General features: G+C 38.1%; 1 protein-coding gene across 1 annotated transcript in view; it reads left to right on the forward strand.

The window, feature by feature from the left end:
* LOC117289558 overlaps positions 1-16,996 on the forward strand; it is a 47,952-nt gene that overhangs the window by 15,962 nt on the left and 14,994 nt on the right. The window contains exon 2 of the mRNA XM_033770716.1: positions 13,815-14,237. Within this exon, the coding sequence (XP_033626607.1) occupies positions 13,815-14,237 (423 nt within the window). The remainder of the gene's footprint in view (positions 1-13,814; positions 14,238-16,996) is intronic.

Here is a 16,996-nt window from a genome sequence, read left to right on the forward strand (position 1 = left end):
TACTTCGTATCTGTAAATAAATTGTTTAATTCGGCCAGTCTCAATTTCGAGTTTGCATGAATACGAACTATAGGCTACCCTGAAAGTTATTTTAAGCTGCGATTATCATGAGATTACCAGAAGTTTATCGTACGGTCTCCGCAGTCAAAAGCCCCGATTCGTTCACATCAAGACTAATTTTGTTTTGTAATTTATTATTTAAATATTTTTCTTCTTTTGTTTCTTTCCCCTAAGCCTGATCAGACTACTGATTTACAAACCGTCTTCTTAATGAGAACTTTGTAGCCAGATAGCACTATAAGCAAAATGGTCGGCTATGAAGCAAACGTTTATGTTACAGTAGACAATCCACTAGATAGATGGTATTACGTAACACACACAGATCCTTGTAATTTGATTGGTGACAACACACGTCACGTGTCAACCTTTATTTTGCCATGTAAACTGCCGCGACGCTGTACACTTATTTATGGAAGTCATTTATGGACTATTATGGAACGCATGTAATTAATGAATATATTAATAATACAAAATGACCCTAAACAAAACTATTACGCATTTTGAAAAGAATCTTTGTGAACATATAGGGCCTAATGTAGGCTTTAATGCAAAACATTGTCAGTGCCACTGACGGAAAGCTGGAACATGAGCCAGCGAGTTGGGTAAGCGGTGGAGCACACACAGTGCAGCATACATCCAATTGCCTGCAAACCTGTCTTCGCCTTGATTTGACTGAACAGACGTTTGTCTCAGAAGCATTTGCATAAATGTCTGATTGTGCCGTCTGTACCGGGGTCAGACATGTGAGTACCGTATAACAGTCTGACTGGCAGATTTCAGCTTTCCCTCCGGCTCAACTTGAGCATGAATTAGATCGGCCGCATATGCAAAAAAGGCCGCATAAATCTACAATGCTGTGTACTAATTTATCCCTATAGACGCGAAGTCATTGTGTTTGTCTTTTCGTTGGTGTTAAAGTCCCGTTATAGCTCAAACCCTGGTCTAACTATAGGTTTAGATTAACCTCGTCAATATGCAATGAATTATCAATGTGGTTGTCATTGTTATTCCAACCATCCCATGATCGTATTTTAAAATCTCTATATTCCAATTACCATTGATAATGATCCCAATCACCGATCTCTTCACACCACTTGACTTTCCTCGCTTAGTATCATCATAACATAACCAACATCAACATCATCTACATGAACCACACAGACTCATTGCCATCCCACGGTACAATTCTTCACGTTCTCACCAGGACACTCAACTTCCCAAACACTACCTTCATTAGGCAAGATCACAAACATGTTTACGTATTCATTCATAACAATCATTATCATCATTACCCAACCATCATTGTTATCTCCATGAATCACCGTCACATTTACCAATGTCATTTTAATCCCTATCACTGCCACCTGTATCCTGCTTCACTTTTAATGATCACCGATATCATTATTATCATAATCATCATTATCGGAGCAATCGGTATCACCGTTGATTGTTATTAGTTACATTGTTATTAAGAGCATCGATATCACCAGTGTCATATCACCATTATAATTATTGCAGTTTTAAATATAACCATATGACCATCAACAACACCAAACAATACTACCGTTGTCATGATGACCATCAACAACACCAACAAATACTTCCGTTGTCATGATGACCATCAACAACACCAAACAATACTACCGTTGTCATGATGACCATCAACAACACCAAACAATGCTACCGTTGTCATGATGACCATCAACAACACCAAAAAATACTTCCGTTGTCATGATGACCATCAACAACACAAAAAAATACTTCCTTTGTCATGATGACCATCAACAACACCAAAAAATACTTCCGTTGTCATGATGACCACCAACAACACCAAACAATACTTCCGTTGTCAAGATGACCATCAACAACACCAAACAATACTACCGTTGTCATGATGACCATCAACAACACCAAACAATACTACCGTTGTCATGATGACCATCAACAACACCAAAAAATACTACCGTTGTCATGATGACCATCAACAACACCAAACAATACTATCGATGTCATGATGACCATCAACAACACCAAACAATACTACCGTTGTCATGATGACCATCAACAACACCAAACAATACTACCGTTGTCATGATGACCATCAACAACACCAAACAATACTACCGTTGTCATGATGACCATCAACAACACCAAAAAATACTTCCGTTGTCATGATGACCATCAACAACACCAAACAATACTACCGTTGTCATGATGACCATCAACAACACCAAACAATACTACCGTTGTCATGATGACCATCAACAACACCAAACAATACTAACGTTGTCATGATGACCATCAACAACACCAAAAAATACTACCGTTGTCATGATGACCATCAACAACGCCAAACAATACTATCGATGTCATGATGACCATCAACAACACCAAACAATACTACCGTTGTCATGGTCACCTCTATCAGGATCACCGTTATCATAGGAATCATTCCCACTGTTATCACGACCACCAAAGTCAATCAGTCTCACTATTATCATTGTATATGCATTATGCACATCGTTATCATAGTTATCAATATCACCAGAATCAATATTACCACTCGTCATATCACCATAATCTCAACATTAACAAGCTCACCGATATCATTACTATCACCACCGTGCTCAACAATAATTATCACCGAAATTGCAGTTGTCAAAATCACCCTTTATGATCACCAGCAACAATCAACCAATACTACCAATGTCATGGTCACCACTATCAAGATCACCGTTATCATACAGTAATCATTCCCACTGTTATCATGACCACCCAAATCACCACTAATCAGTCACTATTGTATATGCCATATGCTCATCGTTATCATGGTTATCAATATCACCAGAATCAATATCACCATCCGTCATATCAGCATAATCTCAACATTAACAAGATCACCGATAATTCATCAGCATCACCACCATGCTCAACAACCATCATCACCGTAGATGCAGTTGTCAAAATCATCCTTAATGATCACCATCAACAACCAACCAACAAACGTCATGATCACCACTATCAGGATCACCGTTATCATGTAGTAATCAGCCCCACTGTTATCACGACCACCAAAATCACCACTAAACTCAGTCTCACTATTATCATAATATGCTCACTGTTATCATAGTCATCGATATAACCAGAATATCACCACTCGTCATATCACCATAATCTCACCATTATAAACCTACCATATAATAATACAATTCCTCGTCTTTCACCACAATCATCATTTCTCATCAACATTATCAACATTATCATGCTTGATATTGATAATAATTTTAAGAAAAACAAATGATAGGTCTAGACACAATGTACCTTAACTAGGCCTCAATAATAATATGACGCCCATCATCTGAACTTAGACACAATCCAGGCTGTAGGCAAATGGTAAGCATCAGCAGAAAAACGGAGACGAGAATTTATGATTTTGCTGAGGTCTGTTGCATCAGTCTACTGCATGTATTTAGAATTATGGACGAGAATTGAGAATGATGCTGTAATCAGTGCATGGGTTTATCATAGGAGGCCCACAGACGGGTTTCCCAGAACATTAGGATAATTATTACCCGCAATAGTTCAGTCTAAGAATATTGGGGGAAAAAATCGATAGGTTTTAAGTGGTTTTAAAAAAGAACATTTTTATCAAATATATTGAAGAAAAAAAGGTTTTAATGTTGTGGCACGCTATGGTGAAAATGAGAAGGATTGTGTTATGGATTAAAATTGATAATGTGATAATTATGTCTCTGCTGTTTGCTTCTCATGTTTATTCTGGTGCTGGTTTGTATGCTGTTCCTGTTGATGGTGCCTTGCTGCAGTTGTTGCTGCTGTTGTTGCTTGCTGTTGCAGCTGCTTGTGTTGTTGTGGATGTTCCAACGCTGCTGATATTGCCGTTCTATTTTGTGCTGATGTTGTTGCTGCTATGCTATGAGTTGAGTTGGCTGGTTTTGCTGCTGCTGTCTATGACTTCTATGATGGCTGTATCTGCGGGTGTATGTACCTGCTGTTGCCGATTTCAATGCTGCTAAAGTTGCTGGTTGCTGATAGCTGCCTGCTGCTGATGCTGTTGTTTCTGCTGTTTCTGAAGTTGCTAGTGTTGCTGGTGCTAAAGCTGATGCGGTACTGCTGTAGCTAGATGATGAAGATGTCGTTGCTGATTGTGTTGTTGATACCTAACATGGTGTTTGACAAGTCGGCATTGTTGGCAGCGAGAGTCGTTAATTTGTTTTAATTGTTTTGTGGTATAGCAAGTAGTCTAGCATCAGGATTGTGGAAATTATTAAACCCCTCAAGATTAATAAGTATAAAAAACACGGAGATAAGAACAAACATCTATTCTAAAAAATATGTTGAGTGTCAAAGCTCAGATCTCTAGAAAACGTCATTGCTCTTTCACATAATATCTCTTTTGCAAGGGTTACAAAACAGGGTTTTAAATCAAGGTTCGATGTTTTAATCAAAATGCTAAACTGTGAAAACAGCATAAACTGGAGAATGTGACACACGAATACAAGCCGTAATAATTATTAAAAGTTAATCATTCCGCTCATTATACAAAGCTTTAGTTTAGTTCATGACCGCGCCCATAGACGATCATCATCTTTCTCAACGAGACACAATACATGCTCCCGTGCACCAGTCTAAAACAACACGACGACGAATTACTTGTGGCCTACTCACAGCCCGTCTGAACTTCATTCGCATAATATGATCCCGTATCTACCCACACACTTAATCATTGTACATGATGGGACCCCTGTGCCCAAAACACCGCCCGGGTAAATCGGTCATCTCGCCCCGCCAGCTGACGGGCTAATACTGTGAATTGTCTCATTTCTAAGCCATCCGATGTTTTCCAGCGTCTTGCTATGTCAGCAACAGTTAGCCACAGGAAATTCGGCAGCCATTTTATCGATCGGGGAAAATTTGTTGCATTAGCCGAGGACTATACCGTGACAAGCATGCCTTGATGTTATACACTGACGACCCTGAAGAAATGATGAGGAGCCGTCAGAGGGCGCTATTATAGACAATAGCCAACATGTTAATTAAACCAAATATTTATGATTTCAATCATCATTTCCAGTAATGTAGGCCTACCTTTTTCAACTCTTACTATTCACAAAGACCAGGGCCCGATTTCATAGCGCTGCTAAGCACACAAAATTGCTTAGCATGAAATTTCTCCCTTGATAAAAACAGGAATGCCAACCAAATTTCCACGTGAATTTCAAGACAACCATACACCAGCTGAATACCAGTAAGAAGCAACATACAACGAATGGAAATTTGGTTGGTAATCCTGTTTTTATCATGGAAGAAAATTCATGCTAAGCAAATTTTTGTGCTTAGCAGCGCTATGAAATTGGGCCCAGTATGGTAGACATCTTTCAAACGAGCTTGGCGGTATTTTAACATTATACATCAGCAACACTTAGGCCTAACCATAACAACCAAGACAAACATATCAACTGCTTCGTTTTAATATTGCGGCTAAGACTGCGCCGCCAGCTATCTTATTTTAGCCAGACGTAAGATCAAGACGTACTGAGCTAATATTTATTGTTTCCAATCATACCTTAAAGGGTCTGTAGCCGTCTGGTAATCACTCTAACAAATTATATAATAAAACTTACTTGGTATGGGAGACTTTCTGGGACGATAGAGGGCAGCAGACTTACCGGGTAAATCCATTGTTCTCAGAATTATGCGCATGTTCAGAACTACGTAAACAATGGAAATTTACCCGGTATGTCTGCTGCCGCCTAGCGTTGGAAAGTCTCCTATTAGAAGTACAGCAGCTTTCGCTAGTGTAAAGCATTTTGGGAATAATTTCACTTCGAAGTAATGTGGTTAAGGAGAAATATAAACCACCACCACCACCATTTGAATCTGAGAAAACATAATATTGTCAGAAATGTTTCTAAGATTGGGTATTCCGAGTAGGGATTATTCTCCATCGGTGGAAATAGTCGCTCCAGATTTTCGCCGAGTAATGGTAACGAGTAATGGGTAGAGGTTGATAGTATAAAACATTGTAAGAAACGGCTCCCTCTGAAGTAATGTAGTTTTCGAGAAAGAAGTAATTTTCCCACGAATTTGATTTCAAGGTATAGAATTTGAGGTCTCGAAGTCGAGCATCTGAAAGCACACAACTTCGTGTGACAAGGGTGTTTTTTCTTTCATTATTATCTCGCAACTTCGACCGCCGATTGAGCTCAAATTTTCACAGGTTTGTTATGTTTATGCATATGTTGAGATATACCAACTATGAAGGCTAGTCTTTGACAATTAGCAATGGTGTCCATGTCTTTAAACCAAACAAAACAGTTCAAAACAAGATACACTTTCCCTTTAAATGAGTCTTATACCGTTTCCGAATTAGCTGCCGTGGCTTTGGCTAGCTTACTGAGTTAACACGCGTTGAAGTCAACATCCATATCATCCAACAGCCAAAGCCGCATCCATTGTCGCCAATCCAGACGCGGCTTAATTGTGTCTCAAGCTATACCTCCTTGCAAATTACTCTTGTCCCAAATAACTTTTACTGATTTAGTATTGTAATTTGACTCGACGTAGATTTTGATTAACAATGGAAACATATCCATGTTGGTTTTGTTTTCTTTGACAATTTGTAATATATTGTTTTCATTTGCCCATTCGGTCGAGAACTTACAAGATAATGCAGAAATTGAATGTTTGTATGGGTGAAATTGAAGCGGGAAACAGGAGCGTGCCCAGCTTGGAGCGTGCCTATCTAAGATGATCATGACTATCCTTGTTAGCATCTGTTGACATCGAAGTTCTTCCATATTATACTGATGATAAGAAATGAAGCGTGGAAATTACACTGAATAATTAAGGTGAACTTCGTAGATGAGGAACGAGGATTGATTTATATGGCTTGACATGAAATTGTCCGTCAGACACACTCTGGGCTCGTGGGAATTGGATGGTTCGGGAAAAACAGGAAAACTCATTGGAATAGTGACGCGTGACTCAATATACTTTGGTTATCTTGGAGTTTGTGGCTGCAACTGTCACTATGAAACGCTGTGTTTAAAGGGTTCGTCATAACTAGATCTAATTTTCGGAGTTGCAGAAGTTGCAGGGTTTTTATTTTCTTTCGGAATTCAAGTCTGTTATGGAGCGAAACCAGTGGAGAGCCATTGTCTGAAATGCCCGAGTTAGCTCGATGGTGAATTATGTAATATTAGTGACAAGCAGTACAAAGAACATTAGTTGACAATGATTTAAAGGGGATGTACTTTTTTCTAACAAAAAACACAATGCCCACAGATTTACATTAAACTGACACAGTTTGAAGATTATGATAGTAGAAAGCTTCCCTTGGAATTTTACTTACTGAGGTACTGTAGTTTTTGAGAAATGAGTAAAAGTAATAATTCTCGTCTCAGTTTTAGCATGTAAAAACGTATTAACCAGTTATGCTATGGTTTGGTGTAATATCATAACTGGTTAAGGGGATTTTACATGCTAAAATAATGTTGGTCTCAAGAGACCAACATTATTTTGTGACTTGTTTTACTCATTTCTCAAAAACTACACAACCTTAGTTAGTAATATTTGAACTGAAGCTTTCCACTATCATTATCTTCAAACCCGGTAAGTTTAATGTAAATCTGTGGACATTTTGAAAAAGTACCCGAATCCTTTAATTGTGATTATGTCTTTCCCTTTTTGAAACAACAGACTGTGTCATGTAATTTGGCCCTAGCTTCTCCAGTACTAAAATACCTTGATTATCATGCAGGTTTTAGTTGTAGGTGATGCCGACACCCTGAGAAAACAATGGAACAACTTAAATTCATAGAAGGCATTTATAATTTCCGTCAAGAATTGAATTGTACGGTGGAAATTCAATAGTTCAAATTTAATTAAAGCTAGACACATTTATTTTTGGTTTCAAAATACAACTATCTCAATAATCTACACCATAATAGTCAATAATTAAGCTTTGTTATTATTCCAAAATGTAATTATACAACTTGTTGTATAGTTGATTCTGTTAAGCATTTGGCATATGGAAGTTTGTAAACAACTAATCGGCTCAAACAAACGAATAGAAAGATAGAAAAGAAAAAGAAAGGATAATGTAGATGTTCCCTGAATAATATAGAAACACATGCGCTGCTGCAAACAATCGTAGGTGTCCTATAAAATTACTGACTGATAATTACACATCAGCGAAGTAATCTAAACACTAGGGTTTGCTGACAGCAAATCTCGCCATGTGTTGAAAGCCGTCTTACGAAAGGTGCTATAAGGCGTTTTGGGTTACGGTGTTTTGTATAAGCTTGAAATCGCGAGCCTGAATGGTAAGCACTTCGGCAGACAGACTGGGACCCCGTCTGCATCGCTGAGAAAATTTAGAAGGTGACTCGAATCTTGAAGAGTTCTATTTGTAGGACTATATTGTATAGTTCAAACTCCATGGTTGAAAATAAAATTAGTTTTCAAAGAGTTCATATAATCCAACTGCGTGTTCGAAAATTCAAAAAGGTTTCGACTGCTAGTATGCTTGGTCTTTCGGTTGAAATGTGGTTTTATTTTTTTAAGCGTAGGCCTACGCCTTAATCAAAACCCAACGACGTAAACTTTACTGAGAAAATCAAACTGGTAAACACAGAAATGTAAATAGGTTTTTAAAATAAGCAAAAGCAAGTATGAAATAATATTCTAATTTTTACAGTAAGCTGTGACATTTAAGGAGTTAGACCTAAATGAAATACTTTACATGATGAAACATGAACGAACAAACTCAATCAGAAGAGGTTTGAACATGTTTGACTCAATGCATCCAACCAGAGAGAGTAATCTTGATTTTGTTTTCTTACTAACACGGAGGCACTAATGCCTTATAAAATGTTTCATGCAAAGGAAAATGGTTTTCCATTGCAGCGAACTTTCATTAGGCCATAGCCACGTAATAGAGTGTAAACAAGGTGATGAAAAAGCACAATAACATACCCTAAGCCTCTAAGAAAGCGGATAAGTGTCATGTTCTAGCTTATACATTAAGTTCATCTTTAAAGACGCTGGATACTTTTGGTAATTGTCAAAGACCAGTCTTCCCACTTGGCGTATCTCAACATTTGCAAAAATAACAAACCTGTGAAAATTTGAGCTCAATCGGTCGTCGGAGTTGCGAGATAACAATGAAAGAAAAAAACACCCTTGGTCACACGAAGGTGTGTGCTTTCAGATGATTGATTTCGAGACCTCAAGTTCTAAATCTGAGGTCTCGAAATCAAAGAGGCGAAAATTACTTCTTTCTCGAAAACTACGTCACTCTAGAGGGAGCCGTTTCTCACAATGTTTTATACTATCAACAGCTCCCCATTTCTAGTTACCAAATAAGGTTTTATGCTAACAAATGTTTTGAGTAATTACCAATAGTGTTAAAGCAAGGTTTAAAATTGTTGACCTTCCTTGTTTCACTTCATTAATTGATAAAAATCACTTCATGTAGAGAACTCTTATGATTATTTCATGTAATAACCTGAAACAAAAAAAAACCTTTTCAATCAACAGACAAATGTTTTAAATTCACTTTCTTTTTTTAATAGGCCCATACACCAGCATATTCTTCCGGGTTAGGAATTATCCTTAGTTTCATTTTGGTGGTTTTATGATGATAGCCCATGTTGTTTTTATATTGCCGTATCTGTACATCATGACCTTTTACGTTAGGCCTACCTCGGAGACCCGGAATTCCTTGCAAATTATCCAATCATAAATAATTTAGCCATGGATCCTAGGTTCATGAATTTCCTTTCATATATAAATAGGGGCCTATAGCCTTTTTGGAGCTGACAACGCTGCTAACTCCCTTGACAATATATATTCACAGATTAAAACGGATTCTACTATACTTTTCCTCTAAGTCACACCTTTGAGATACGGCTACATAAAAAGCTGAATGTTTTGGATGATAAAAATGTGCAGATGTTATTTGTATGAAAAGGTTTCGTGCCATTGCAAAGATGTTGTCGTTTATGCATGATCGACGCCTCGTCTGGATGAACAGACAAGGGAAGATCTACTGATGGAATATTCAATTCATACTCTCACTGCTCTGCTTAAAACAACAACATCATCTACGTACATGTCTACCTCTCTGAAAAGGTAGCCCCGAAAAACAACGTTTACATTTCTTGGCCTGTCTCTGTATGTAGAAGCCTTAATATTTATTGTTCAGCATAATTTTTTTTTATAACATCAGTAATGGCACGAATGTAATGTCACACAAGTACTTGAACAAAAAAGATGCAAGATCAACTGTTCCATCGGGGGGGGGGGGGGGGGGGGGGGGCGCCAGTTAACATCAGCGGTACATCTTTAGAATGATCATAATTAAGTAAACATTAAGTTGTGAGTATTAATTTAGGTTTTTACCCATACACTGATGGGTGTTAACGCTGTATACTCAGTACTTTCCCCAATTCCCTTTTATTTACACACATCGGTGTATGGGTAAAAAAAATAAAAAATTATATTCTCTATCCCCGATGCAATTTTAACATCTCTTATATTAAGTTGTGAACCAAACGCAAATCATGAAACAATTTGTGATGGTATATAAGATTTAGCAATGGCCTGGAGGCAGTCCTCATAAAAATCATTTTCCAGTAATTGAACAAGTAAAATCCTTGCCAACCAACGTTTCCTGATTTGAAATGGATTTCTATTAACTTAATGGTTTTGCCATCTGGTGTATTGACAGAGATTCATTTAGCTCATCGTGAGGATCAGCGAATATGGAACAAAATAGTTCCTGAAATTGTTTGTTTATACAGCCAATTTTTCTCACTGTCCTTTCTCTTAAGCCGTGTTCGCACTGGATTAATATTTTGGGTATAACTTAACCATGACGCAAGGTAACATTCCGACGGGTTAACTTTCCCACCGTCCGCACTTGGATTTATTTTACTCGGGTAAACTTACCAAGACCGTGGGTAAACTAACCGAGCTGGCCCCGTGCGTAACGTTGAATAGTTCGATAATCACGAAAGTCTTATTCTTCCATGACAATACATGTCAGCTTCTTCGGGTCACGGACGGATGGGAGACTTAACCGAGTCGTCGCGTCCGCATGGGACTTTCTGGCTCGGTTAAACTGACCTGGTCAGTCTTCCTGGGCACATTTGGCTCGGTTAAACTACCCATTCGGGTCGGGTAAAGACTTCCTGGGCTGTTCACATTGGACTTAAAATGGGTAAGTTACCCATTGGCTCGGTTAGTTTACCCAAATTAAATCCAATGCGAACAGGGCTTACAGGAACACGTTGCCTTGGATCGGTCGAGTTGGTCTTTGAAAAGCGTTCTGTAACCGTTTGTTATAAAATCGGTATGGTTAGAAAGATGTTGTAAAAGTAGAATACAGTGATCTACACAAATATGCCTCGAAATTGCGTGGTTTTCGTTTTACCTCGTCGACAAACATGGTGGGCCATTTATGTTGACTCCCATAAATGGCCGACCGTGTTAGTTCGCGACGTAAACTGAAAACCGTGCAATTTTGAGTGATACTTGTGTGGATCATTATATTCTACTTTTAAAACATCTTTCTAATCATAGCATTTCACAACAAACGGTTACAAACGCTTTTCATAGACCAACTCGTCCGATCCAAGGCAACGTGTTCCTTTAGGATGAAGGCTGTCACCCAATATACAAAAGAAAATGCAATACGTTTGAATAGAATGTTGATTTTAAAACCAGATATTATTTCATTACACCTGACGTCACCTGCCATGTTTCTTGCAAACATGGTGAATAGGAAGCCATTGGCGACATGAGTCAAGTTCGTTCTTTCTTCTCTACCAATAGGCTATATTGGTTAACATGTGGCCTATTTGCAAATAAGAGGGCAGATGATACTGAGTTACAGTCAATGACAAGCAATATGAGTACCTTTGTTGCTGCTTTTGAGTGTGAGGATTTGACGAACATAAAGGTTATTGCGAAACGCTTGGTGCGAAATTCACTGAAAGACCAAACAATGAATTATTCACCATTCACGAATTGTTAACAAGAAACCGAACAAACGTCTTGTAATTGCAGTTTTTCAGCATTTTTTTTTTCTCTTAAAGGCTATGGACACTGTTGGTAATTACTCCAAATAACTATAGGTTTTCTCGGTAAATTTCGCAAAATGAGCAGCCAATTTAACCACCAAGCTATTCTATTTCGCGCAAAATCGAATGCTACTCAAAAGGGTCATTCGATTTCGTTTTGGGATTAGTCAAATGTAATGTTGCGTCATTCGAATTCACAAAATAATCATTCAATTTAGCAATTCATCAAAGCAGCATTCAAATTCGCAGACACTTCTTGAGGCGTGTGTGTCACGAAAAAGAATGACGCTACGCTAAATTGAATAGAGTGCTAAAGGAATTTGACTCGACCCCAAACGAAATTGAATGGCCGAATTCTGAATTTGAAACGCAGTAACAACTGGAGAGGCAAAACAGCTTCAATTCGAACGCGTGGAAATGAAACTGGCTGCTCATTTGCCGAATTTGACTGATAAAACCTATATTAGCATAACAACTTACTTGGTAACGAACAATGTAGAGCTTCTGATAGTATAAAACATAAAGGCTCTGAAGAAAGAAGTAATGTCTCACTAAAGTATTTGAATCGAATTCGAGACCTCAGCTGTGGTCTAGAATTCAAGAAAGCACACAGCTTGTTCGACAAGGTTTTTTTTTTTTCGACGACCAATTGAGTTCAAATGTCCACAGGTTTGTTATTTGATGCATAATGTTGAAATACACTAAGTGAGAAAACTGGTCTTTGACAATTACTAAAGTTGTTTATTGCCTTCAATGGATTTAGTTACGGTTTCAACTTTAAAAATATTGTTTTTCTGTTCTCGTAAAAAATAAATTATTATGTGATGGTTTTCTTGAATAGTTACTTGATGCACGAGCAATAGGGATATCATGCTCTGATAAGCAGTCGACCAGTACGAGTTTTTAATCTTCCAATAAAAGATCTGATGCAAATGTGGAAACAGTTACAAGTCTCTACTTTACATAAAAATGGTGCAAAATGACTCTGTTTTTAGTTTATACATTTTCTGAGCGTAATTCAAAACATTACGTCTTTGAACATCGTCTATATACTTTCCAAAGACAATTTGTGCCCGTCAAAAATGTTGAGTTTAATGACGCTTTGTCTTGAATAGCGTCAAAGATCAACTAAAACGTTTGCATTTGAAGGGTATCAAACACAGTGGTATTGTATATCATTTTAACGTGATGAGGTTTTTATCTGGACTACTAACTATCGGAAGATGGATGAGCTTGTAGCCCTTCTGTCAACAAAGTTAATACTTTGTAGCCAACAAGATTAAAACCTTTGTCATTTGGTTCCAATTCAGATTCAATTTACATGTTCAGCTTGAAAACAATGTTTACATATTGATGGTATAGAAAACGTTTAATTCTGGAGAAAAACAAAACGCTGAATACTTATTGCTCACATACTTTACTCTCCATGCTCAAACTGTCCCTCAATGTGGATATACTTCTACCCTAATTGGAGCCACATTCTCCCAATTGGGCTATATTATTTCCAATCAGGATACCCCCGGGCTGACACTGACGCCTTTAGCATCTATAAGTTTCATCTTGGTACAACGCAAACGGAGGTTAATAATCTACACTGTATAATTATCATTTCACAATAATAATTTCAAGTTCTTTTTCTTTCCACAGTTCCTTTTGTCGAGTACTGCCCCCAGCCAGGGTGTACCATCTTGGACGATCGATCTGGTGAATTGAAACTCAACTTTTCTGAGATCACGTACTTTCGACAATGTGCTCTAGTTTTTGCTGCCCCCTATTACAGAAATAAAGTCTTCCTTAGACTGGTCTCCGACCCTGAGGACTGTCATGGGTTTTCGTTGCATGTGTATGACGGCAGAACTTACTCAACAAAGCATGAACTCAGCATCGGTGGTATTTGTACCCAAAACACTAATTCTTCCGTTCCTCATTCCAAATTCCGGTCTTTCATGACGAGTGGCCGGGAATTTAGTATGGTGCTGGAGAAGAAAAGGGGCGTAGCCCTTGGGGAAAAAAGGGTTGTGTTTACACTGTACTACAGGGTGTTCGACAGAGAGGAACACTTACTTCAAGGTTTGTAAAAAGTATAACATTCAAAAGAAATAACTTGAAGATGTGGAGTTGATGTTTGGGCCTATTGCACATTCCAGTTGTCATAAAGACACTGGACACTGTTGGTAATTGTCAAAGACTAGTCTTCTCACTTGGCTTATCTCAACATGTGAACAAAATAACAACCTATGAAAATTTAAACTCAATTGGTCGTCGAAGTTGCGAGATAATAATGGAAGAAAAAAACACCCTTCACACGACGTTGTGTGGGTTTTAGATGGTTGACTTGAGACCTCAAGTTCTAAACCTGAGGTCTCGAAATCAAATTCGTGGAAAATTACTTCTTTCTCGAAAACTATGTCACTTAAGAGGGAGCCGTTTCTCACAATGTTTTATACCATCAACCTCTCCCCATACATTACTCGTTACCAAGTGAGGTTTTATGCTAATAATTATTTAGAGCAATTACCAATAGTGTCCAGTGCCTTTAAGAATACAAAATGATCACTCATTATTGATCACGAGGTTTGTTAAGCAACATTTCAAATTTGAGTGTTATTCACTGGAAACGTTTCTTATAGCGTCCCGGGCCTAATCGCAGCTGAGAATTCGCTGAACGCCATTTTATAGTTGGAATCGATATCTTTAACTTTGTTCCTTATCACCGAAGACCCCGAATAGATACCAATGACAAAAACACTGACGTCATTTCTATACAAAAATTTCTCCCCGAAAATGTCGTGCAAAATTTCATGTTTCTGTGACTTTCTCTCTGAGCCGACAAATTTGACATCAAATTTTGAGATTTATCCATGAAAGGTTAACACGTGACTGTAGCTACTAGACCTCCCAGGGATCGTGCAGTCAATGACCTGGGACTGAGAACTACAGAGTCCCCAAAGGGACGTGTAAATAAAAAGAACAATAACATGACAAGGACATATACCTTGCTCCCTTGAAATAATGCTTCGAGGGTACGAAATGATTTCCAGGGAACAAAACATCTCAGGGAACGCAACGTTTTCTTTTCTTTCTTTACCTGTTCTATGTTTGCCTTTCTTCACATGTCCCTTAAGGGACTCCATAGTGAACGGCCTTTACGACTTACTAGATTTTAATTTAGCGACTGCCGTTTTCATTTTGTGTTCAGCATTGTATCGAGATATGCTCTGAAATGTTCTCAGCAAACTTGATGGATTTCCGGTGATCCACGCACGATAATAATAAAAGACGTTTTAGGCCGTCACATGAGGCAATTTACTTGCAACCAGGCAATCTCAGAGAAGAGAATACATTTGAAGAAGTACTCTTGTGCTACAAAAGTGGTATTGTTCTTTGTAGAATGCACTTTAGTTGGTTGCTTCCAAGTTTCCTGTCAGAGTTTCCTCATGTGGGGTCTTTTCGGGCAATTTATTGATACCTTTTGCTGCATTAAAGCCATTGGACACTTTTAGTACAGAAAAAGAAAGAACAAAACCACAGGTTTACAAATAATTTACAGGGTTTACAGAAGGTAATGGTGAAAGACTTCTCCTGAAATATTATTCCATGAAATGCTTTACTTTTTGAGAAAACATTAAAACAATATAAATTCTCGATAGCGAGAATTGCGGATTTATTTTAAACACATATCATGACACGGTTGAACGTGCGGAAACAAGAGTGGGTTTTCCCGTTATTTTCTCCCGACTCCGATGACCGATTAAGCCTAAATTTTCACAGGTTTGTTATTTGATATATTATAAGTTGTGATACACGAAGTGTGTGACTTGGACAATACTGTTTACCGAAAGTGTCCAATGGCTTTAACAGCCGCTTAGCGCACAGTAGTCATTGCTCTTCCTATAAACCCACAGTGATCAAGAAGAGTACCAAATTATATTTGGTTACAATCAAATCATAAAAAGGTGTCAATGAATTCAACGATGAGGATTGTATAGCTGATTTATGTTGTCAGGCAATTAAACGACGGTGCGCTAAATGCACCTAGTAGCGTCACATCGACACATGAATATGTTGATTTTAGAAAGTATAGTGTTGTTCGTAGGTGAGTCATTGGGTCTAAGCTGACACCACTTGCCATCGTCTGGGGACATGTCCTTCACACGCTACGTGATGTGCTGATGTCAATAATTCACGTGTCGTGAATTTTAAGTCTGATACACGTGCCACGGAAAGCTCCAGCAACGTTGTCAGAAGAACTCTTCGCATAAATATCAATTGTCATCTTCAAGTTCAACAACTAATATAAACCAAATGTGATTTATTTCACTGTACTCTTTCTACATCCATCGATTTTGAATTCTGAATGGTTGACCTAATTTTATACCGTAGGATCGAGTGCAGGATCACACGGTCAGGATCAGCCGTGGGAGGTGGATGTTGATATTAACAATCACAACCTAACAACTTCAATCGTGGCGGTTGATTTAATTTTATTAATAGAACAGGACAAATAAACATAGCAATACAGGGTAATCCGTAAAAGTCATCTTGATACCTTTTTTTTATATGTGATTTTTATGCCAGACATCTGACAGCTCAGAACCTCCCTTAAGTGTCGGTCCAGTTCACATGCAGATCATCATCCTAACCACATCTCAAGAATAATTTGTTTTCAAACTGTACAACAACAGAAAATGGACTGAACTTCATCCCTAGTAGTAGATTCCAGCTGATTCCTAATGTGATCTGCATTGATTTCAGGCGGCGTAGGACACAAATTACCTCATCTTGACATTGACCGAGTGGCAGTAAAATACATACCGTCTAACGCGCCG

Source organism: Asterias rubens, chromosome 4 (genome assembly GCF_902459465.1).
Source record: "Asterias rubens chromosome 4, eAstRub1.3, whole genome shotgun sequence".
In the NCBI taxonomy this organism is placed as follows: Eukaryota; Metazoa; Echinodermata; class Asteroidea; order Forcipulatida; family Asteriidae; genus Asterias; species Asterias rubens.